At 43.9% G+C, this 24,139-nt stretch overlaps 2 protein-coding genes across 2 annotated transcripts in view; both read right to left on the bottom strand.

Moving 5' to 3' along the window:
• LOC148509105 (phospholipase A2 inhibitor and Ly6/PLAUR domain-containing protein-like) overlaps positions 1-24,139 on the bottom strand; it is a 47,015-nt gene that overhangs the window by 7,034 nt on the left and 15,842 nt on the right. The window contains exons 4-5 of the mRNA XM_088443629.1: positions 6,526-6,642; positions 2,264-2,413 (exon numbers count right to left, since the gene is read on the bottom strand). Of these exons, the coding sequence (XP_088299755.1) occupies positions 2,264-2,413; positions 6,526-6,642 (267 nt within the window). The remainder of the gene's footprint in view (positions 1-2,263; positions 2,414-6,525; positions 6,643-24,139) is intronic.
• Positions 6,563-24,139, bottom strand: part of LOC148509104 (phospholipase A2 inhibitor NAI-like) — a 121,863-nt gene continuing 104,286 nt past the window's right edge. Inside the window, exon 6 of the transcript XR_015869492.1 lies at positions 6,563-6,642. The gene's annotated coding sequence lies outside the window, so the exon portion shown is untranslated. The remainder of the gene's footprint in view (positions 6,643-24,139) is intronic.

Below are 24,139 nucleotides of genomic sequence, written 5' to 3'. Positions count from 1 at the left end.
GGCCAGGAGATGCTGGGGATAATAGAAGATGAAGCTACAAGTGAGAATGATAATAAACAGGAAAAGTGACAGGCCCAAACAGCACCCCCTGCCCTGCGGTGCCCTGTGCTATGGAACTGGTCGCACTACCCTAGTTACGGCCCTGCATGGCAATGTGTGTAAGGAGGGTTATGCTCCATCAGGGGAGGATGTATGGATATGCCATCCTGGGAGCACATTGTGTCTCCCTTACATTCCCACGGCACCATATTGGCACAGCAGCAGATACTTTGTACCCACTCCCTAACTTTCAGTGCCTCTGCTTTCTTTTGAAGAGTGGATTATGTTGCTCAAAGGCCATGACGATGGGTCTGTGACCTGTGCTGCCACCCGGGGTCATATTATAGTTAAGGGAAAAGAGGCATTTGGGAAGAAATTCTGGAGAAGATAATAAAGTATATTATGTATGTGTATCAGCAACCAACTGTAATGAATGTCAGAAGGAGAAATTACTCCCTTCTTATATTAGGATGTTGGTGGTGCTCCCAGTAGTCCAAAAATAGTCCAATGAGTAAAAAAGGGTTCCTGCATAGGCAGACCAAAAGGATTTGTTTTCGGGGCACTCTTTGTTGTATATTACAGTATGTGAAAATATGTAAGAAATTATTGGTTAATTTAAAACATCAATTTTTATTAATACTCTTTCAAATATTGGTGCCAAAATAGACACCATTATCTAAAGTGAAAATAATTATGGTATAATAAAGTATTTTGATAGATTCAATAATAAGTTTAAAAAAATTGAATATTAAATCCTGACAGAAAAACTAAAATTGTTCTTCTATATTAGGATGAATAGGGCGAAAGTATTTGAAGGGCAATAAAATTGCCAGCAGTCACAGGCAGAGACTATTCAGGTTTCAGAAGTATATCATGCAATTTGAAAAAAACAATCAATGTAAAGCTTGTCATAAGCCTGTAACAGACATACTTGTGAGTTCATATGTAAACAAAAAACCTTCCACAATGAGGTCAAAAATGCAATCTCATCTACCATTATTGTACTGTATATACAGTATGTCATCATACAAACAAGCAAATTCCTGATACTATTAAATAAGATAAGCAGTCAAAAAACAAGGACAAACCATTAAGTTATATAAATGTGCTTAGAGTGATATTTCATCTAAGGTATATTTTTTAATGGTGTCATTTGTCAACACAGTCTTAATAGTAGATGAAGAAAGATAAAAGTAAGACACTTAAGCTGGCCACACACTAGACCAACTTACATCCAACCAGCCAACTTGTTGATTGGTTGGAATGAAAATCTGGTAACGTATGGGAGTAAATAATGATCAGCAATTTGCTCCTAAATGCCAGAAAACAGAAGAAAATGGTAATTCAAACAAGTTTGTTAAATGTTTGATCTAAACTATTTGTTCAAACAACAGTTTTGGTCCATTTTCCAGTGTTTGGGAGCAAATTGCTGATTGTATTCCTTACCAGATTTTCATTCCAACCAATCAACTAGTTGGCTGGTTGGACAGATAATCTTTAGATGTGTGGCCAGCTTTAAGCATCTCTCCACTTCTGCTTTCACTCATGCTATGTGTAAGCTAAGTGATGAGAGAGTAAAGAGACCGGTGTCTATTGAAACAACAGTACGATAAGTGTTTGTTAAAGATCTGACGGGTATTAGGTGATACCTGTTACCATATAGGCATTGCAGGGATCAGATGTGCCCCAGAGCAGTCAAACTGCCACCGGAGGGGATAGAAAGTAAATACCTGTATCAGGAAAAGATGTTCTGAAGTGGAGATGGTCTGCACTGTGCTGCATTAGAATTCTTAGTCAGCTGGTATGCGCTCCACGTCCACGCTTCACAGAAAGAGCCAACACGGAGTCCGGTAATGGGTAATGTAGTGTCTGCAAGGTACCAGCCACCCAGGGTGTCGCACTCTATGACAAGGTCACTACCCCAATGGCACCCTGCAGCTGCACCCTGTTTTATTCTAACCATCCTGAGTCAGCCTTGTTCATCTTATGGACCAAATATCTGTTCAATTCACCAGTTTCGTCATCTTTTCGTATGAGCCCATCACATGCATCCATATAAATAGAAAACTGTGCTGCTCCTTTCATTTTCACAGTTCACAAATGAGCCCACATGCATTTTTAGTGATAAAATACACCCAAGTATGCCTAATATTATGCAATATTATAAAACAGAATATTACACCTGTAGTGTCCTCATATGATGCATAGACAGGGAAAGGCTTACACTCTGGTTGGGGCGGAGCACAGTTGTCAGTGTAACAACAAGAAAAGCCCTTCTTGGCCTGGCTATTGGAAGTGCTGAAACTCCCGGGCCCCTGGCATTGACTCTCCGGCACACACGCTCTTCCAGAAAACTCACTTTTCTTTACACCATCTAGATAGTGTAGGAAAAAAAAACACTTTAGTATAAGTAAACTTTAATCAGGTATAATAAGCTATTTACTAAGTTAAACATAATCACTGCGAGCACTTAAGTAGCACTTGTGGTGGTCAAAGTCAGTATTGTTGACTCAGTTCAAATAAAGTATGAACATGTAAATATTGCTGCACTTATCATTAACAATAACATGTTTCACTTAAAGATCATCATTAATCTAAACTTACCATAATAAGGTACAGGTGATTCTATGTCTGATGTGCAGGAACATAGAGGGACAGAGAGTCATACTTGCCGACATTTACAAAGCTCTCTTTGAGAGAGCCCCGAAGTGGCAACTACAGTATGTCTGAGGTGCTGTGATTGCATGATCATGGTTCCAACCACCGCTGTTCAAAGCTGTGATTGGCTGTGTGAGGATACAGGGTTCTCTCAATCACCCTGACACCGAGATGAAACCAAAGTGGTGGTTTACTTTTCACAGCACACAGAAATAGGTATTATGCAAGGACAAGCGGTAAATACAGCAAACAGGCAATAGGCAGGCAGCAGTCGAAACAGAGCCAGTCCCGGTAGAGGATAAAGTCCCAGAACAATTCCACAAAATAGCTAGAGAGACACAGGGCCTGATTCAGAGCTGAACGCTCTGACCAGAGCACTCACTCTGAATCAGGGCCCTCCTCCCTGAAAATGGAGCGTCCTCTTGGACGCTCGCATAGCTGTGGGTTACCACCCACAGCTTATGCGAGCGTCCATGATAATGGTCGCGATGGTCTTGACCATCGCGACCATCGGGCTTGCGACGGAGACCCTGCGGTAGGGTCTCGCTGCCGCAAGCCCAGGAGTGATTTTGGCTCTATCAGAGCCAAAATCACTCCCACTGACATCACTAGTGATGTCAGTGGGGCTGGCCCCAGACGGTAGGCGTTCCCATGGGAATGCCTCCGTCTGGCAGGCACGCCCCCAGCACGCCCACCAAAGGGGGCGTGCTGTCAATCAACATCGACAGCTTACCCCCTTTGGTGCGAGACCCGGAGCGATGGAGAGCCCGTCGCTCGCCGGGTCTCGCGCATGCGTACGACGGAGCTCCCTCCGTCGTGCGCATGTGCAGTGGGGGAACATCGACCTGCTTGCAAGCGTACTGCCGCTCACGAGCAGGTCTGAATGACCCCCACAGTCCCCACTGGAGAAATGATTACCACATCCACACTGCGGTAATAGCAGATTAGTCCACACAGAATTTCTGCTGTATAAGTCTACACAGAACTGGTGATGCATTCCACTAAGCACCTTGGAAGAGCTTTACCTTTTAGCCAAAGTCAATGACTAACATGAAGAGCTGCCCTCGGTGACCTCTTTTAAAATGTTCTAATTTCCCATGGTGCACATGACTACCCAGAGGAGTTGCACCGTTTTCTGATTAGTGTGGGTCCCTTATTCTGTTCCTTCCTCCTACTTCCCCCAAATTTCAATTCCCTGATGAACACATGCTGGCTTAGCTCCATGCAGTCTGCCAAAGTCCAGAGAAGAACAAAGAGAGGCAAATAGAAGGAACAATGACAGGGTAATTGGTTTAAGTCCTGAGTGTCCCCTGTGGAGGTGGAGTATAACCCATGAGGTGCTTTTTCTGTGGAGATGTTACATTTCTCTACTGGTTACTTCCTGTGAGGCTAGATCAGACTAAAAAATGAATAATACAGGCATATGGACAAGGGCTAAACATTAAGGCTAAAAAGTATTACACATTACATTTCCTCACAGGCTGCATTTTACAGCAAGGAGAGGGGTCATGATGAAGCAAATCAATATGAATTCATATCATCAAAACCCTCAGGTGTGCAGCATTCGGAGAACTGTCTAAATCTTTTGGGAGTGCAGGAGAGTAGCCCCGAAAATTGTGTCTCTCCCTGACATTCTCGGAGAGTTGGCAGGCATGCATACAGTCAGTGGCTTAACAGGGCATTCTTAAAGCTATACAACATACTTATCTACCAAAATAAAAGACATAACAAAGTGAGTTGGCTGCCATTTGGACAACATAAAACAAGACAGTAATTTATTCCAAACTCAATCACATCCAGATAGGCGGTGTCAAATTTACTGAGGGGACAATCATTATGTATCATTGGCTAAGGAGAGTGCACCCAATTTAGGAATTACTGACAACTCACCACTAACATATTAAAGAAGCCCCGCACTAACAACCTTCTAGACATTCTTTAGACCTCAGGGACCTCCAGTTGTAAAAGAACCTACACACATGTTGGCAAAAAAGGGTTGGGTATGGGATCCTGGCAGTTGGATCCCGCGGGACAGAATAACGACAGCATTATCCCGCTGTTGGGATTCCGGCACCAGTATTTTGATCATCGCCATCCCGCATGCCGGGATGCCCACTACCTCCCAGCATAAAGGTGGCAGTAGTAAAATTTTTTTGGAATCAGGATGGCAAAACTGTGTAAATCCTGAATAAAACACTATTGCTCCTAATATTATACAGAAAATGTCAATTATTTGTTTAACAATTGTAAGTTATATTATGTATGAAAAAATGTTGGATAATAAAAATAATAATAATAATAATAATAATAATAATAAATGTGATATCATAATTATGTATGCTCTATAATAATAATACAATTATATAATATTTTTTATATTATATTTTAAAATAATCTCTATGTTTAAAATAAAGTCCCTGATTTAGTGGGTCTGTCTATTTGTTCAGGAAATCTCTTAAACCACTAAACAGATTTTTATGCAGTTTTCACTATTCTATACAGCATTGGCCATGGAAGGTTTAGGTGTATGACCCATTTATCTGTAACAAAAGGGAGCCAAGCAGTCACAATTTTAGTAAAGCAAGTCAGAAAAAAATCTAGCACCAACCTACTATTTGTATAGGAAATGAACATTGTGCTGAAATAGCAAGATGGCATCTGAAACTGAGCTAGCAATGTGCCCTGTTGCTTAGCAGCAGCCTAGAGAGGGGAGGGAGTCAAGGACTGAGCAATGTCACGCCTTAGGCAGACAGAGTGAGAGACAGTCTCTTACAAACCCATGAAGATGCCTTGATGCAAATACAATAGGAGTCAAGGGAAGCATAGCTATGAGGAATTTATTAAAAACAGCCTACCATCGGAACACCATGAAATGTTTTCCATTTGATGGTGGCAAACATCGGACCACCACCATTAAATGGTAAAAACACTACCATCAGAACAAAAATGTCGATGGTAAGTAACCATCGGATTCCAATGTTCATCCCTAAACTGAAGCTGTAGGCAGACTCCAGCCACTACTCCTCCACCATGAAGTGCTCCCTCTCCAGCATGAGGTTCCCACTCAGCCACATGCCCTCTATGAACAGGAGGCACCTCCCATGGAAGTCAGTGCTGTTCTCAGACAGGGGCACCATTGCAAGGAAGCTCAATAGGAACCAAGGAAATACAGGGTACATTGTGCAAAGAAGACAATGCTCATCGCCATGTCCGGCTGCTGGGTAAGGGTGCACATGGAGGCTGTGGATATATGAACAGGTGCCCCAGCCCCAGGGACATGGTGCTGATAATTCTTACAGTAGCTGCAATACAAATCTCTCATCCATGATCCTGCTCTTCCCAGCATATCCCAGTGGTTGGGCCCCAGCCCGATGCAGTCAGCAGCACTGGAGGTTGTGGTGACACTGGTGAGATGCAGGAAATAGGCGTAAGAAGCAGGGGGTTGTGGTAAGATGCAGAGGCTTGTGATGTGATGCAGGGGGCTGTGGTAAGAAGCAGGGGTGAGAAGCAGAGGCCTGTGGTGAGGTGCAAGTGGCTGTGGTGAAATATAGGATACTGTGGTGAGATGCAGGGGGCAGAAATAAAAATCAGGAGACAATTGTGAGATGCAGGGGGCAGTAGTGAGAAGCAGAAGACTTTGGTGAGATGGCGTAGGTTGTTATGAGTTGCAAGGTGCGGTGGCGAGATTAAATTGTTCCCGTGCAAACCCGAGGCGGGTCTCTAGTAATGCATAAAACAAAGTATATTTTACAGCATAGAAAAAAGTTAATACAGATTTGATATTACTGTACTTGCTCCCATGAAGTCAATGACCTGTTGACCACGTACCTTCTGTATTTATTGTGTACGATCGCCCACAAACGTGTCCCGGAGAGCAGGTCACGTTGTTTCCTGTGCACAGTGTTTCACCCTGCACTATACACACAGTACAGGAGAGGGAGTAACCTGAGTGACAAATACAACAAACCGTATTGTGAGGGCTGGAAAAACTTTTATTGTTTTATATTTCTTATCTATTTCCCTTTGCTACATACTTTTCTGTCACGATTATTAAAATAAAATAATGGCTGCTTGAAGATGAAAATATAAAAAGTAGACATTTTCCTTAATGCTAAGTGCAGTCACAAGTTTACATTAGCTATGAATGCATTAGGGGGAACCATGGCAACATCAAGCTTATGGAATATCAAATTAAATGGTATAAAAATAAGAATGGCTAACTCCTCATATGTGTACAATAAATATAAATATTACTTATCTGTTAATATACTTAGTTCATTGATATGACATTTAAATTGTACATAATACAAATTATCTTTTTTAAATAGATTATTAAATTAGATACGATATTAAATAAGATACGATATATAAGTTAATATTAGGGTGATAAACAGACTTTTAATTACAAAAGGCAAGAAGCTGCTTTTGATAGTTTTATTAATAGGTCCTAGATATCTAATGTGACTAGTAATTTCATAATAAAGTCTCAGGATGCCGTATATAGGGAGATGCAATAAGAACAATTACTAAAGAAGACGTGTACTGGAGCCCTTACTACAGAAGATGTGTACTGGTGCCCTTACTACAGAAGATGTGTATTGGTGCCCTTACTACAGATGATGTGTACTGGTGCCCTTACTAGAGAAGATGTGTACTGGTTCCCTTACTACAGAAGATGTGTACTGGTGCCCTTACTTCTGAAGATATGTACTGGTGCCCTTACTACATAAGATATGTACTGGTGTCCTTACTACAGAAGACGTATACTGGTACCATTACTACAGAAGATGTGTACTGGTGCCCTTACTACAGAAGACGTGTACTGGTGCCCTTACTACAGAAGATGTATATTTGCAACCTTACTACAGAAGATGTGTACTGGTGCCCTTACTACAGAATAGGTGTACTGGTGCCCTTACTACAGAAGATGTGTACAGGTTCCCTTACAACAGAAGATGTGTACTGGTGCCCTTACTACAGAAGATGTGTATTGGTGCCCTTACAAAAGAAGATGTGTATTGGTGCCCTTACTACAGAAGATGTGTACTGATACCCTTACTACAGAAGATGTGTACTGATGCCCTTACTACAGAAGTTGTGTACTGGTGCCCTTACTACAGAAGATATGTAACGGTGCCCTTACTACAGAAGAAGTATACTGGTGCCCTTACTACAGAAAATGTGTACTGGTGCCCTTACTACAGAAGATGTGTACTGGTGCCCTTACTACAGAAGATGTGTATTTGTACCCTTACTACAGAAGATGTGTACTGGTCCCTTACTACAGAAGATGTGTACTGGTCCCTTTCTATAGAAGATGTGTACTGGTCCCTTTCTATAGAAGATGTGTACTGGTGCCCTTACTACTGAAGATGTGTACTGATGCCCTTTCTACAGAAGATGTGTACTGATGCCCTTACTACAGAGGATGTGTACTGGTGCCCTTACTACAGAAGATATGTAACGGTGCCCTTACTACAGAAGAAGTATACTGGTGCCCTTACTAAAGAAAATGTGTACTGGTGCCCTTACTACAGAAGATGTGTACTGGTGCCCTTACTACAGAAGATGTGTATTTGTACCCTTACTATAGAAGATGTGCACTGGTCCCTTACTACAGAAGATGTGTACTGGTCCCTTTCTATAGAAGATGTGTACTGGTCCCTTTCTATAGAAGATGTGTACTGGTCCCTTTCTATAGAAGATGTGTACTGGTGCCCTTACTACAGAAGATGTGTACTGATCGCTTACTACAGAAGATGTTTTAAAATGCGTACTGGTGCCCTTACTACAGGAGTTGTATATTTTACCCTTACTACAGAAGATGTGTACTGGTGCCCTTACTACAGAAGACGTGTACTGGTGCCCCTACTAGAGAAGATGTGTACTGGTGCCCTTACTAGAGAAGATGTGTACTGGTGCCCTTACTGCAGAAGATGTGTACTGGTGCGCATACTGCAGAAGACGTATACTGGTACCATTACTACAGAAGATGTGTACTGGTGCCCTTACTACAGAAGACGTGTACTGGTGCCCTTACTACAGAAGATATATATTTGCAACCTTACTACAGAAGATGTGTACAGGTGCCCTTACTACAGAATACGTGTACTGGTGCCCTTACTACAGAAGATGTGTACTGGTGCCCTTACTACAGAAGATGTGTATTGTTGCCCTTACAACAGAAGATGTGTATTGGTGCCCTTACTACAGAAGATGTGTACTGATACCCTTACTACAGAAGATGTGTACTGATGCCCTTACTACAGAAGATGTGTACTGGTGCCCTTGCTACAGAAGATATGTAACGGTGCCCTTACTACAGAAGAAGTATACTGGTGCCCTTACTACAGAAAATGTGTACTGGTGCCCTTACTACAGAAGATGTGTACTGGTGTCCTTACTACAGAAGATGTGTATTTGTACCCTTACTACAGAAGATGTGTAATGGTCCCTTACTACAGAAGATGTGTACTGGTCCCTTTCTATAGAAGATGTGTACTGGTCCCTTTCTACAGAAGATGTGTACTGGTGCCCTTACCACAGAAGATGTGTACTGATGCCCTTTCTACAGAAGATGTGTACTGATGCCCTTACTACAGAGGATGTGTACTGGTGCCCTTACTACAGAAGATATGTAACGGTGCCCTTACTACAGAAGAAGTATACTGGTGCCCTTACTACAGAAAATGTGTACTGGTGCCCTTACTACAGAAGATGTGTACTGGTGCCCTTACCAGAGAAGATGTGTACTGGTGCCCTTACTGCTGAAGATGTGTACTGGTGCGCATACTACAGAAGACGTGTACTGGTGCCCTTACTACATAAGATATGTACTGGTGTCTTTACTACAGAAGACGTATACTGGTGCCCTTACTACAGAAGATGTGTACAGGTTCCCTTACTACAGAAGATGTGTACTGGTGCCCTTACTACAGAAGATGTGTATTGTTGCCCTTACAACAGAAGATGTGTATTGGTGCCCTTACTACAGAAGATGTGTACTGATACCCTTAGTACAGAAGATGTGTACTGATGCCCTTACTACAGAAGATGTGTACTGGTGCCCTTGCAACAGAAGATATGTAACGGTGCCCTTACTACAGAAGAAGTATACTGGTGCCCTTACTACAGAAAATGTGTACTGGTGCCCTTACTACAGAAGATGTGTACTGGTGCCCTTACTACAGAAGATGTGTATTTGTACCCTTACTACAGAAGATGTGTAATGGTCCCTTACTACAGAAGATGTGTACTGGTCCCTTTCTATAGAAGATGTGTACTGGTCCCTTTCTACAGAAGATGTGTACTGGTGCCCTTACCACAGAAGATGTGTACTGATGCCCTTTCTACAGAAGATGTGTACTGATGCCCTTACTACAGAGGATGTGTACTGGTGCCCTTACTACAGATGATAAGTAACGGTGCCCTTACTACAGAAGAAGTATACTGGTGCCCTTACTACAGAAAATGTGTACTGGTGCCCTTACTACAGAAGATGTGTACTGGTGCCCTTACTACAGAAGATGTGTATTTGTACCCTTACTATAGAAGATGTGAACTGGTCCCTTACTACAGAAGAAGTGTACTGGTCCCTTTCTATAGAAGATGTGTTCTGGTCCCTTTCTATAGAAGATGTGTACTGGTGCCCTTACTATAGAAGATGTGTACTGATCGCTTACTACAGAAGATGTTTTAAAATGCGTACTGGTGCCCTTACTACAGGAGATGTGTATTTTACCCTTACTACAGAAGATGTGTACTGGTGCCCTTACTACAGAAGACGTGTACTGGTGCCCCTACTAGAGAAGATGTGTACTGGTGCCCTTACTAGAGAAGATGTGTACTGGTGCCCTTACTGCAGAAGATGTGTACTGGTGCACATACTACAGAAGACGTGTACTGGTGCCCTTACTTCATAAGATATGTACTGGTGTCCTTACTACAGAAGACGTATACTGGTACCATTACTACAGAAGATGTGTACTGGTGCCCTTACTACAGAAGATGTATATTTGCAACCTTACTACAGAAGATGTGTACTGGTGCCCTTACTACAGAATACGTGTACTGGTGCCCTTACTACAGAAGATGTGTACAGGTTCCCTTACTACAGAAGATGTGTACTGGTGCCCTTACTACAGAAGATGTGTATTGTTGCCCTTACAACAGAAGATGTGTATTGGTACCTTACTACAGAAGATGTGTACTGATACCCTTACTACAGATGATGTGTACTGATGCCCTTACTACAGAAGATGTGTACTGGTGCCCTTGCTACAGAAGATATGTAACGGTGCCCTTACTACAGAAGAAGTATACTGGTGCCCTTACTACAGAAAATGTGTACTGGTGCCCTTACTACAGAAGATGTGTACTGGTGCCCTTACTACAGAGGATGTGTACTGGTGCCCTTACTACAGAAGATATGTAACGGTGCCCTTACTAAAGAAGAAGTATACTGGTGCCCTTACTACAGAAAATGTGTACTGGTGCCCTTACTACAGAAGATGTGTACTGGTGCCCTTACTACAGAAGATGTGTACTGGTCCCTTTCTATAGAAGATGTGTACTGGTCCCTTTCTATAGAAGATGTGTACTGGTGCCCTTACTACAGAAAATGTGTACTGATCACTTACTACAGAAGATGTTTTAAAATGCGTACTGGTGCCCTTACTACAGGAGATCTGTATTTTACCCTTACTACAGAAGATGTGTACTGGTGCCCTTACTACAGAAGACGTGTTCTGGTGCCCCTACTAGAGAAGATGTGTACTGGTGCCCTTACTAGAGAAGATGTGTACTGGTGCCCTTACTGCAGAAGATGTGTACTGGTGCGCATACTACAGAAGACGTGTACTGGTGACCTTACTACAGAAGATGTGTAGTGGTGCCATTACTACAGAAGATGTTTCCTGGTGCCCTTACTACAGAAGATGTGTACTGGTTCCGTTACTACAGAAGATGTGTACTGGTGCCCTTACTACAGAAGATGTGAACTGGTGCCCTTACTATAGAAGATGTGTGTTTGTACCCTTACAACAGAAGATGTTTACTGGTGCCCTTACTACAGAAGATGTGCACTTGTGCCCTTACTATAGAAGACGTGTACTGGTGCCCTTACTAGAGAAGATTTGTACTGGTTCCCTTACTACAGAAGATGTGTACTGGTGCCCTTACTTCTGAAGATATGTACTGGTGCCCTTACTACAGAAGATATGTACTGGTGTCCTTACTACAGAAGACGTATACTGGTACCATTACTACAGAAGAAGTGTACTGGTGCCCTTACTAGAGAAGATTTGTACTGGTTCCCTTACGACAGAAGATGTGTACTGGTGCCCTTACTTCTGAAGATGTGTACTGATGCCCTTACTACAGAAGATGTGTAGTGGTGCCCTTACTACAGAAGATGTGTATTTGTACCCTTACTACAGAAGATGTGTACTGGTACCCTTACTACAGATGATGTGTATTGGTGCCCTCACTACAGAAGATGTGTACTGGTGCCTTTATTTCAGAAGATGTGTTCTGGTGCCCTAACTACAGATGATATTTACTGGAGCCTATACTACAGAAGATGTGTACTGGTCCTTTTCTATAGATGATGTGTACTGGTCCCTTTCTATAGATGATGTGTACTGGTGCCCTTACTACAGAAGATGTGTACTAATACCCTTACTTAATAAGATGTGTACTGGTCCCTTACTTCAGAAGATGTGTACTGGTGCCCTTACTACAAAAGATGTGTTCTGGTCCCTTATTACAGAAAATGTGTACTGGTGCCCTTACTACAGAAGATGTGAACTGGTGCCCTTACTACAGAAGATGTGTTCTGGTGCCCTTAGTATAGAAGACGTGTACTGGTGCCCTTTCTAGAAAAGATGTGTACTGGTGCCCTTACTGCAGAAGACGTGTACTGGTGCCCTTACTACAGAATTCTTGTACTGGTGCCCTTACTACAGAAGATGTGTACTTGTTCCCTTACTACGTAAGATGTGTACTGGTGCCCTTACTACAGAAGATGTGTACTGGTGCCCTTACTACAGAAGATGTGTATTGGTACCTGTGACCGGACGCCTTTCGCCTAGGCCGTCCCTGGTCACGGGTTAGCGCTTTTGGACTCCCACTCACCGTCAGTGACCGCCTGTCACTGACTCCACCCACTGCGCCGTTGGCGTGTAACGATGCTCCCACCACCAAACTCTACCATCGGCGTTTGGAACCGCTTACTAGGTACTCTCAGGCTCCTGCCTCGGAACCTGGAACCACTTCTGCTGCGTATGCGTTTGACTAACTGCGGACACACCTCCTGTTTGGTGTCGGCTGTATCCTCCTGATCCCTCGCAATGGACCAGGTCTGCACGGTAGCTGGCAGAGGGCTTGAACTTGGAGACACGGAGCTCTTACCCAGAACAGCAGGAGAACGGAATAGCGTTTTGTGCAATTCTGTTAGTCGCAGGATTGAGATACCATTGAAGTCATGCAAGGTGTTTATTGCTCAAAGTCTTAAAAAAGACCCTCCCTTCCGCCTGAAGGGGAATATCAGCATACAAGATGTTACAGCAATTCTTCTCCACACAGGATTTACAAGGATGTACACATACAGGGCTCACAGGCCCTTCTTTTATGCCACTCTAATACACATTTCCACAGGGGTTAAGCCCGCCCTGTGGTTTCCAACCAATCATCATAAGTGCATGACCTGTGCATGTGCTAGCCACATGCACGTTTAACATTGTCCCTTATGGCAAGGGGGAGTGGTGACTCCCCTGTGCCTGGGCTCAACCTCTGAGCTGGGCAACGCCCACGGCTTCGCTCCGTCTGGACACAGCATGGGAAGATAAGGATTTCCCTCTGAAAACGGACTTCCAGGAATCTGCTAAGGGACCAAGCTTGCTATTCTTGCCCGAATCTGAGCTCCATAGGTGGGCAAGCAGGGTCCCCGGGCACGGTTTCCTGACCATGGAAGGGAAGCGATTAGAAGCTCCCTAAACCCACTTAGCTGGCTGCATTAGCCAGCTACCTATGCACCCCCTCATACCACTTCCAGGCATGAGGCTGCATAGGAGGACATTTTATTCCCCTAGGGAAGAGGCCTGGGGACACAGCAGCCCACAGAGAGCTCCGGATCCCCCTGGACCTCCACAGACCACAGGTAAGTGCACTTTTCTTAAATTATACATTAAACATATACATTTCATGTTTTTACACTTACACCAAGCCTGTGCCCTGCATCAGGCTGTTACACACTGCAGCACTGTAGCCCAGGACCTGCTGTCCTGGCTCAGTGCTGCACAAATCATTTCAAATGCATTTATATTTATTTATTACACTGCCCAGCGCTCAGCACTGGGCTCCCTGATCCCTGCCTCCCGGGACTGCAGGGTTCAGTGCTGGGGCTCTCTCAGCGCTGGGGGTTACCAGGAGTTAAATCTCCTGAGCGCCACAGCCACAGGACTTTGGCTGCGAGCGCTCTGTACTGCCCCCATACAGCCCCGCTGCACTGGGAGCTGGCTTCTCCGGTCTCCCAGCATGTGGCCTCCTCTCTGCACTGGGGTATCGGGAGCTAGCACTCCCAACCCCCAGCGTGCGGCTATGGCGGTTCTCCCCTCAGTGCCACGCACCAAGGGTTAACTGCCAGCCCCGCTGCGTTGTACAGCTGGGGCGCCGGGAGCATTGCTCCCGGTCCCCAGCGATCAGCACCACCTGGGGGAGCCGGCTAGCCCGGTCCTCGCCCCTTGAGCCACTTAGTCCTGCAGTCTGGGACGATCGTATCCCGGCTGCAGTGGCTCCCTGCTGCCCAGGGCGCCAGGAGCTCTGCTCCCAGTCCCCAGCAGTCAGTATCCCGCCCTGTGGAGCTGGGACGCCGGGAATCACACTCCCGGGTCCCAGCATGGAGCGCAAAGCGGCTCCCTGCCCTCCGCTCTCCCCCCGCCACACCGGGGGCAACCTCAACCCTGCCGCGGCCGCCAGAGCAGGGCTGGACCGCGGCAGGAGAATGCATAAATTAAAACATTTAATTTGAAACCCTCGGCGCCTAGCGCCACAAATACATTTTAAATATGGCGCCCAGCGCCTGTTGTCAAATTAAAAAATGGCGCCGCAGCACAGGGGTTAACCCCTTCAGTGCCGCGGCCGCCATTCCCCACGTGAGGCCGGCCTCCGGCCACAGTACCCTTGCTACAGAAGATGTGTACTGATACCCTTACTACTGAAGATGTGTACTGATGCCCTTCCTACAGAAGATGTGTACTGGTGCCCTTACTACAGAAGATGTGTACTGGTGCCCTTACTACAGAAGACGTATACTGGTGCCCTTACTACAGAAGATGTGTACTGGTGCCCTTACTACAGAAGATGTGTATTTGTACCCTTACTACAGAAGATGTGTACTGGTGCCCTTACTACAGAATATGTGTACTGGTGCCCTTACTACAGAAGATGTGTATATGTACCCTTACTACAGAAGATGTGTATTGGTGCCCTTACTACAGAAGATGTGTACTGATACCCTTACTACTGAAGATGTGTACTGATGCCCTTCCTACAGAAGATGTGTACTGGTGCCCTTACTACAGAAGATGTGTACTGGTGCCCTTACTACAGAAGACGTATACTGGTGCCCTTAGTACAGAAGATGTGTACTGGTGCCCTTACTACAGAAGATGTGAATTTGTACCCTTACTACAGAAGTTGTGTACTGGTGCCCTTACTACAGAATATGTGTACTGGTGCCCTTACTACAGAAGATGTGTACTGGTGCCCTTTCTAAAGATGATGTGTACTGGTGCCCTTACTACAGATGATGTGTTTTGGTGCCCTTACTACAGAAGATGTGTACTGGTGCCCTTACTACAGAAGTTGTGTATTTGTACCCTTACTTCAGAAGATGTGTACTGATGCCCTTACTACAGAAGATGTGTACTGGTGCCCTTACTACAGAAGATGTGTTCTGGTGCCCTTACTACAGAAGACGTCTACTGGTGTCCTTACTACAGAAGATGTGTACTGGTGCCCGTACTACAGAAGATGTGTATTGGTGCCCTTACTACAGAAGATGTGTATTGGTACCCTTACTACAGAAGATGTTTACTGGTGCCCTTACTACAAAAGATGTGTACTGGTCCCTATCTATAGAAGATGTGTAACGGTGCCCTTACTAAAGAAGATGTGTACTGCTCCCTTACTACAGAAGATGTGTTCTGGTGCCCTTACTACAGAAGATGTATATTTGCAACCTTACTACAGAAGATGTGTACTGGTGCCCTTACTACAGAATACGTGTACTGGTGCCCTTACTACAGAAGATGTGTACAGGTTCCCTTACTACAGAAGATGTGTACTGGTGCCCTTACTATAGAAGATGTGTATTGGTGCCCTTACTACAGAAGATGTGTACTGATACCCTTACTACAGAAGATGTGTACTCATGCCCTTACTACAGAGAATGTGTACTGATGCCCTTACTACAGAAGATGTGTACTGGTGCCCTTACTACAGAAGATGTGTACTGGTGCCCTTACTACAGAAGATGTATACTGGTGCCCTTACTACAGAATATGTGTACTGGTGCCCTTACTACAGAAGATGTGTACTGGTGCCCTTACTACAGAAGGTGTGTATTTGTACCCTTACTACAGAAGATGTGTACTGGTCCCTTACTACAGAAGATGTGTACTGGTGCCCTTAATGCAGATGATGTGTAATGCTGCCCTTACTACAGAAGATGTGTACTGGTGCCCTTACTACAGAAGATGTGTATTTGTACCCTTACAACAGAAGATGTTTACTGGTGCCCTTACTACAGAAGATGTGCACTTGTGCCCTTACTATAGATGACGTGTACTGGTGCCCTTACTAGATAAGATGTGTACTGGTTCCTTTACTACAGAAGATGAGTATTGGTGCCCTTACTTCTGAAGATAAGTACTGGTGCCCTTACTACAGAAGATATGTACTGGTGTCCTTACTACAGAAGACGTATACTAGTAGCATTACTACAGAAGATATGTACTGGTGCCCTTACTACAGAAGACGGGTACTGGTGCCCTTACTACAGAAGATTTGTACTGATGCCCTTACTACTGAAGATGTGTAGTGGTGCCCTTACTACAGAAGATGTGTATTTGTACCTTTACTACAGAAGATGTGTACTGGTGCCCTTTCTACAGATGATGTGTATTGGTGCCCTCACTACAGAAGATGTGTACTGGTGCCTTTATTACAGAAGATGTGTTCTGGTGCCCTAACTACAGATGATGTTTACTGGAGCCTTTACAACAGAAGATGTGTACTGGTCCCTTTCTTTAGATGATGTGTGCTGGTCCCTTTCTATAGATGATGTGTTCTGGTGCCCTTACTACAGAAGATATGTACTAATGCCCTTACTTCATAAGATGTGTACTGGTCCCTTACTACAGAAGATGTGTACTGGTGCCCTTACTACAAAAGTTGTGTACTGGTCCCTTATTACAGAAAATGTGTACTGGTGCCCTTACTACAGAAGATGTGAACTGGTGCCCTTACTACAGAAGATGTGAACTGGTGCCCTAACAACAGAAGATGTGTACTGGTGCCCTTACTAAAGATGATGTGTATTGGTGTCCTTACAACAGAAGATGTGTACTGGTGCCCTTACTACTGAAGATGTGTATTTGTAACCTTACTACAGAAGATGTGTACTATTGCCCTTACTACAGAAGATGTGTTCTGGTGCCCTTACTATAGAAGACGTGTACTGGTGCCCTTTCTAGAAAAGATGTGTACTGGTGCCCTTACTGCAGAAGACGTGTAGTGGTGTCCTTACTACCGAAGATGTGTACTGGTGCCCTTACTACAGAAGATGTGTACTGGTGTCCTTACTACAGAAGACGTGTATTGGTGCCTTTACTACAGAAGATGTGTACTGGTGCCCTTACTACAGAAGATGTGTATTTGTACCCTTACTACAGCAGATGTGTACTAGTGCCCTTACTACAGAAGATGTGTATTTGTATTCTTACTACAGCAGATGAGTACTGGTGTCCTTTCTACAGAAGACGTGTATTGGTGCCCTTACTACAGAAGATGTGTACTGGAGCCCTTACTACAGAAGACGTGTACTGGTGCCCTTACTACAGAAGATGTGTACTGATGCCCTTACTACAGAAGATGTGTAGTGGTGCCTTGACTACAGAAGATGTGTATTTGTGCCCTTACTACTGAAGATGTGTACTGGTGCCCTTACTACAGATGATGTGTATTGGTGCCCTCACTACAGAAGATGTGTACCGGGGCCTTTATTACAGAAGATGTGTTCTGGTGCCCTAACTACAGATGATGTTTACTGGAGCCATTACTACAGAAGATGTGTACTGGTCCCTTTCTATAGATGATGTGTACTGGTCCCTTTCTATAGATGATGTTTACTGGTGCCCTTACTATAGAAGATATGTACTAATGCCCTTACTACATAAGATGTGTACTGGTCCCTTACTACAGAAGATGTGTACTGGTGCCCTTACTACAAAAGATGTGTACTGGTCCCTTATTACAAAAAATGTGTACTGGTGCCCTTACTACAGAAGATGTCAACTGGTGCGCATACTACAGAAGATGTGAACTGGTGCCCTTACTACAGAAGATTTGAACTGGTGCCCTAACTAGAGAAGATGTGTACTGGTGCCATTACTAAAGATGATGTGTATTGGTGTCCTTACAACAGAAGATGTGTACTGGTGCCCTTACTACTGAAGATGTGTATTTGTACCCTTACTACAGATGATGTGTACTAGTGCCCTAACTACAGTAGATGTGTTCTGGTGCCCTTACTATAGAAGACGTGTACTGGTGCCCTTTCTAGAAAAGATGTGTACTGGTGCCCTTACTGCAGAACAATTGTACTGGTGCCCTTACTACGGAATTTGTGTACTGGTGCCCTTACTACAGAAGATGTGTACTGGTTCCCTTTCTACAGAAACTGTGTACTGGTGCCCTTACCACAGAAGATTTGTATTTGTACCTTTACAACAGAAGATGTGAACTGGTGCCCTTACTATAGAAGATGTGTATTTGTACCCTTACAACAGAAGATGTTTACTGGTGCCCTTACTACAGAAGATGTGCACTTGTGCCCTTACTATAGAAGACGTGTACTGGTGCCCTTACTAGAGAAGATGTGTACTGGTTACCTTACTACAGAAGATGTGTACTGGTGCCCTTACTTCTGAAGATATGTACTGGTGCCCTTACTACAGAATATATATACTGGTGTCCTTACTACAGAAGACGTATACTGGTACCATTACTACAGAAGATGTGTACTGGTGCCCTTACTACAGAAGACCTGTACTGGTGCCCTTTCTACAGAAGATGTGTACTGATGCCCTTACTACAGAAGATGTGTAGTGGTGCCCTTACTACAGAAGATGTGTATTTGTACCCTTACTACAGAAGATGTGTACTGGTGCCCTTAATACAGATGATGTGTATTGGTGCCCTCACTACAGAAGATGTGTACTGGAGCCTTTATTACAGAAGATGTGTTCTGGTACCCTAACTACAGATGATGTTTACTGGAGCCTATACTACAGAAGATGTGTTCTGGTCCCTTTCTATAGATGATGTGTACTGGTCCCTTTCTATAGATGATGTGTACTGGTGCCCTTACTACAGAAGATATGTACTAATACCCTTACTAAATAAGATGTGTACTGGTCCCTTACTACAGAAGATGTGTACTGGTGCCCTTACTACAAAATATGTGTACTGGTCCCTTATTACAGAAAATGTGTACTGGTGCCCTTTCTACAGAAGATGTGAACTGGTGCCCTTACTACAGAAGATGTGTTCTGGAGCCCTTAATATAGTAGACGTGTACTGGTGCCCTTTCTAGAAAAGATGTGTACTGGTGCACTTACTGCATAAGACGTGTATTGGTGCCCTTACTACAGAATTCGTGTACTGGTGCCCTTACTACAGAAGATGTGTACTTGTTCTCTTACTACGTAAGAAGTGTACTGGTGCCCTTACTACAGAAGATGTGTACTGGTGCCCTTACTACAGAAAATGTGTATTGGTACCCTTACTACAGAAGATGTGTATTGGTGCCCTTACTACAGAAGATGTGTACTGATACCCTTACTACAGAAGATGTGTACTGGTGCCCTTACTACAGAATATGTGTACTGGTGCCCTTACTACAGAATATGTGTACTGGTGCCCTTTCTATAGATGATGTGTACTGGTGCCCTTAAAACAGATGATGTGTTTTGGTGCCCTTACTACAGAAGATGTGTACTGGTGCCCTTACTACAGAATATGTGTACTGGTGCCCTTACTACAGAATATGTGTACTGGTGCCCTTTCTATAGATGATGTGTACTGGTGCCCTTACTTCAGAAGATGTGTACTGATGCCCTTTCTACAGAAGATGTGTACTGGTGCCCTTACTACAGAAGATGTGTTCTGGTGCCCTTACTACAGAAGACATCTACTGGTTTCCTTACTACAGAAGATGTGTACTGGTGCCCGTACTACAGAAGATGTGTATTGGTGCCCTTACTACAGAAGATGTGTTTTGGTACCCTTACTACAGAAGATGTGTACTGGTGCCCTTACTACAAAAGATGTGTAATGGTCCCTTACTACAGAAGATGTGTACTGGTCCCTATCTATAGAAGATGTGTAACGGTGCCCTTACTAAAGAAGATGTGTACTGCTCCCTTACTACAGAAGATGTGTTCTGGTGCCCTTACTACAGAAGATGTATATTTGCAACCTAACTACAGAAGATGTGTACTGGTGCCCTTACTACAGAATACGTGTACTGGTGTCCTTACTACAGAAGATGTCTACAGGTTCCCTTACTTCAGAAGATGTGTACTGGTGCCCTTACTATAGAAGATGTGTATTGGTGCCCTTACTACAGAAGATGTGTACTGATACCCTTACTACAGAATATGAGTACTGATGCCCTTACTACAGAAGATGTGTACTGATACCCTTACTACAGAAGATGTGTACTAGTGCCCTTACTACAGAAGACGTATACTGGTGCCCTTACTACAGAAGATGTGTACTGGTGCCCTTACTACAGAAGATGTGTACTGGTGCCCTTTCTACAGAAGACGTATACTGGTGCCCTTACTACAGAATATGTGTACTGGTGCCCTTACTACAGAAGATGTGTACTGGTGCACTTACTACAGAAGGTGTGTATTTGTACCCTTACTACAGAAGATGTGAACTGGTCCCTTACTACAGAAGATGTGTACTGGTGCCCTTAATGCAGATGATGTGTAATGGTGACCTTACTACAGAAGATGTGTACTGGTGCCCTTACTACAGAAGATGTGTATTTGTACCCTTACAACAGAAGATGTTTACTGGTGCCCATACTATAGAAGATGTGCACTTGTGCCCTTACTATAGATGACGTGTACTGGTGCCCTTACTAGAGAAGATGTGTACTGGTTCCTTTACTACAGAAGATGTGTACTGGTGCCCTTACTTCTGAAGATATGTACTGGTGCCCTTACTACAGAAGATATGTACTGGTGCCCTTTCTACAGAAGACGTGTACTGGTGCCCTTACTACAGAAGATTTGTACTGATGCCCTTACTACAGAAGATGTGTAGTGGTGCCCTTACTACAGAAGATGTGTATTTGTACCTTTACTACAGAAGATGTGTACTGGTGCCCTTACTACAAATGATGTGTATTGGTGCCCTCACTACAGAAGATGTGTACTGGTGCCTTTATTACAGAAGATGTGTTCTGGTGCCCTAACTACAGATGATGTTTACTGGAGCCTTTACTACAGAAGATGTGTACTGGTCCCTTTCTTTAGATGATGTGTGCTGGTCCCTTTCTATAGATGATGTGTACTGGTGCCCTTACTTCATAAGATGTGTACTGGTCCCTTACTACAGAAGATGTGTACTGGTGCCCTTACTACAAAAGTTGTGTACTGGTCCCTTATTACAGAAAATGTGTACTGGTGCCCTTAATACAGAAGATGTGAACTGGTGCCCTTACTACAGAAGATGTGAACTGGTGCCCTTACTACAGAAGATTTGAACTGTTGCCCTAACTACAGAAGATGTGTACTGGTGCCCTTACTAAAGATGATGTGTATTGGTGTCCTTACAACAGAAGATGTGTACTGGTGCCCTTACAACTGAAGATGTGTATTTGTACCCTTACTACAGAAGATGTGTACTATTGCCCTTACTACAGAAGATGTGTTCTGGTGCCCTTACTATAGAAGACGTGTACTGGTGCCCTTTCTAGAAAAGATGTGTACTGGTGCCCTTACTGCAGAAGACGTGTACTGGTGCCCTTAATACAGAAGACGTGTACTGGTGCCCTTACTACAGAAGATGTGTAGTGGTGTCCTTACTACAGAAGATGTGTACTGGTGCCCTTACTACAGAAGATGTGTACTGGTGTTCTTACTACAGGAGACGTGTATTGGTGCCTTTACTACAGAAGATGTGTACTGGTGCCCTAACTACAGAAGTTGTGTATTTGTACCCTTACTACAGCAGATGTGTACTAGTGCCCTTACTACAGAAGATGTGTATTTGTATTCTTACTACAGCAGATGTGTACTGGTGTCCTTACTACAGAAGACGTGTATTGGTGCCCTTACTACAGAAGATGTGTACTGGTGCCCTTACTACAGAAGACGTGTACTGGTGCCCTTACTACAGAAGATGTGTACTGATGCCCTTACTACAGAAGATGTGTAGTGGTGCCCTTACTACAGAAGATGTGAATTTGTGCCCTTACTACTGAAGATGTGTACTGGTGCCCTTACTACAGATGATGTGTATTGGTGCCCTCACTACAGAAGATGTGTACCGGTGCCTTTATTACAGAAGATGTGTTCTGGTGCCCTAACTACAGATGATGTTTACTGGAGCCTTTACTACAGAAGATGTGTACTGGTCCCTTTCTATAGATGACGTGTACTGGTCCCTTTCTATAGATGATGTGTACTGGTGCCCTTACTATAGAAGATATGTACTAATGCCCTTACTACATAAGATGTGTACTGGTCCCTTACTACAGAAGATGTGTACTGGTGCCCTTACTACAAAAGATGTGTACTGGTCCCTTATTACAGAAAATGTGTACTGGTGCCCTTACTACAGAAGATGTCAACTGGTGCGCATACTACAGAAGATGTGAACTGGTGCCCTTACTACAGAAGATTTGAACTGGTGCCCTAACTAGAGAAGATGTGTACTGGTGCCCTTACTAAAGATGATGTGTATTGGTGTCCTTACAACAGAAGATGTGTACTGGTGCCCTTACTACTGAAGATGTGTATTTGTACCCTTACTACAGAAGATGTGTACTAGTGCCCTTACTACAGAAGATGTGTTCTGGTGCCCTTACTATAGAAGACGTGTAGTGGAGGCCTTTCTAGAAAAGATGTGTAATGGTACCCTTACTGCAGAAGACGTGTACTGGTGCCCTTACTACAGAATTCGTGTACTGGTGCCCTTACTACAGAAGATGTGTACTTGTTCCCTTACTACGTAAGATGTGTACTGGTGCCCTTACTACAGAAGATGTGTACTGGTGCCCTTACTACAGAAAATGTGTATTGGTACCCTTACCACAGAAGATGTGTATTGGTGCACTTACTACAGAAGATGTGTACTGATACCCTTACTACTGAAGATGTGTACTGGTGCCCTTACTACAGAAGACGTATACTGGTGCCCTTACTACAGAAGATGTGTACTGGTTCCCTTACTACAGAAGATGTGTACTGGTGCCCTTACTACAGAAGATGTGTATTTGTACCTTTACAACAGAAGATGTGAACTGGTGCCCTTACTATAGAAAATGTGTATTTGTACCCTTACAACAGAAGATGTTTACTGGTGCCCTTACTACAGAAGATGTGCACTTGTGCCCTTACTATAGAAGACGTGTACTGGTGCCCTTACTAGAGAAGATGTGTACTGGTTCCCTTACTACAGAAGATGTGTACTGGTGCCCTTACTTCTGAAGATATGTACTGGTGCCCTTACTACAGAAGATATGTACTGGTGTCCTTACTACAGAAGACGTATACTGGTACCATTAGTACAGAAGATGTGTACTGGTGCCCTTACTACAGAAGACCTGTACTGGTGCCCTTACTACAGAAGATGTGTACTGATGCCCTTACTACAGAAGATGTGTAGTGGTGCCCTTACTACAGAAGATGTGTATTTGTACCCTTACTACAGAAGATGTGTACTAGTGCCCTTACTACAGATGATGTGTATTGGTGCCCTCACTACAGAAGATGTGTACTGGTGCCTTTATTACAGAAGATGTGTTCTGGTGCCCTAACTACAGATGATGTTTACTGGAGCCTATACTACAGAAGATGTGTACTGGTCCCTTTCTATAGATGATGTGTACTGGTCCCTTTCTATAGATGATGTGTACTGG

The sequence above is a fragment of the Taudactylus pleione genome, unplaced genomic scaffold (genome assembly GCF_031769625.1).
Source record: "Taudactylus pleione unplaced genomic scaffold, aTauple2 ptg000332l, whole genome shotgun sequence".
NCBI classification, from domain to species: Eukaryota; Metazoa; Chordata; class Amphibia; order Anura; family Myobatrachidae; genus Taudactylus; species Taudactylus pleione.
The sequence above is the reverse complement of the archived record's forward strand: the minus strand, read 5'-3'. Positions and strand labels throughout refer to the sequence as shown.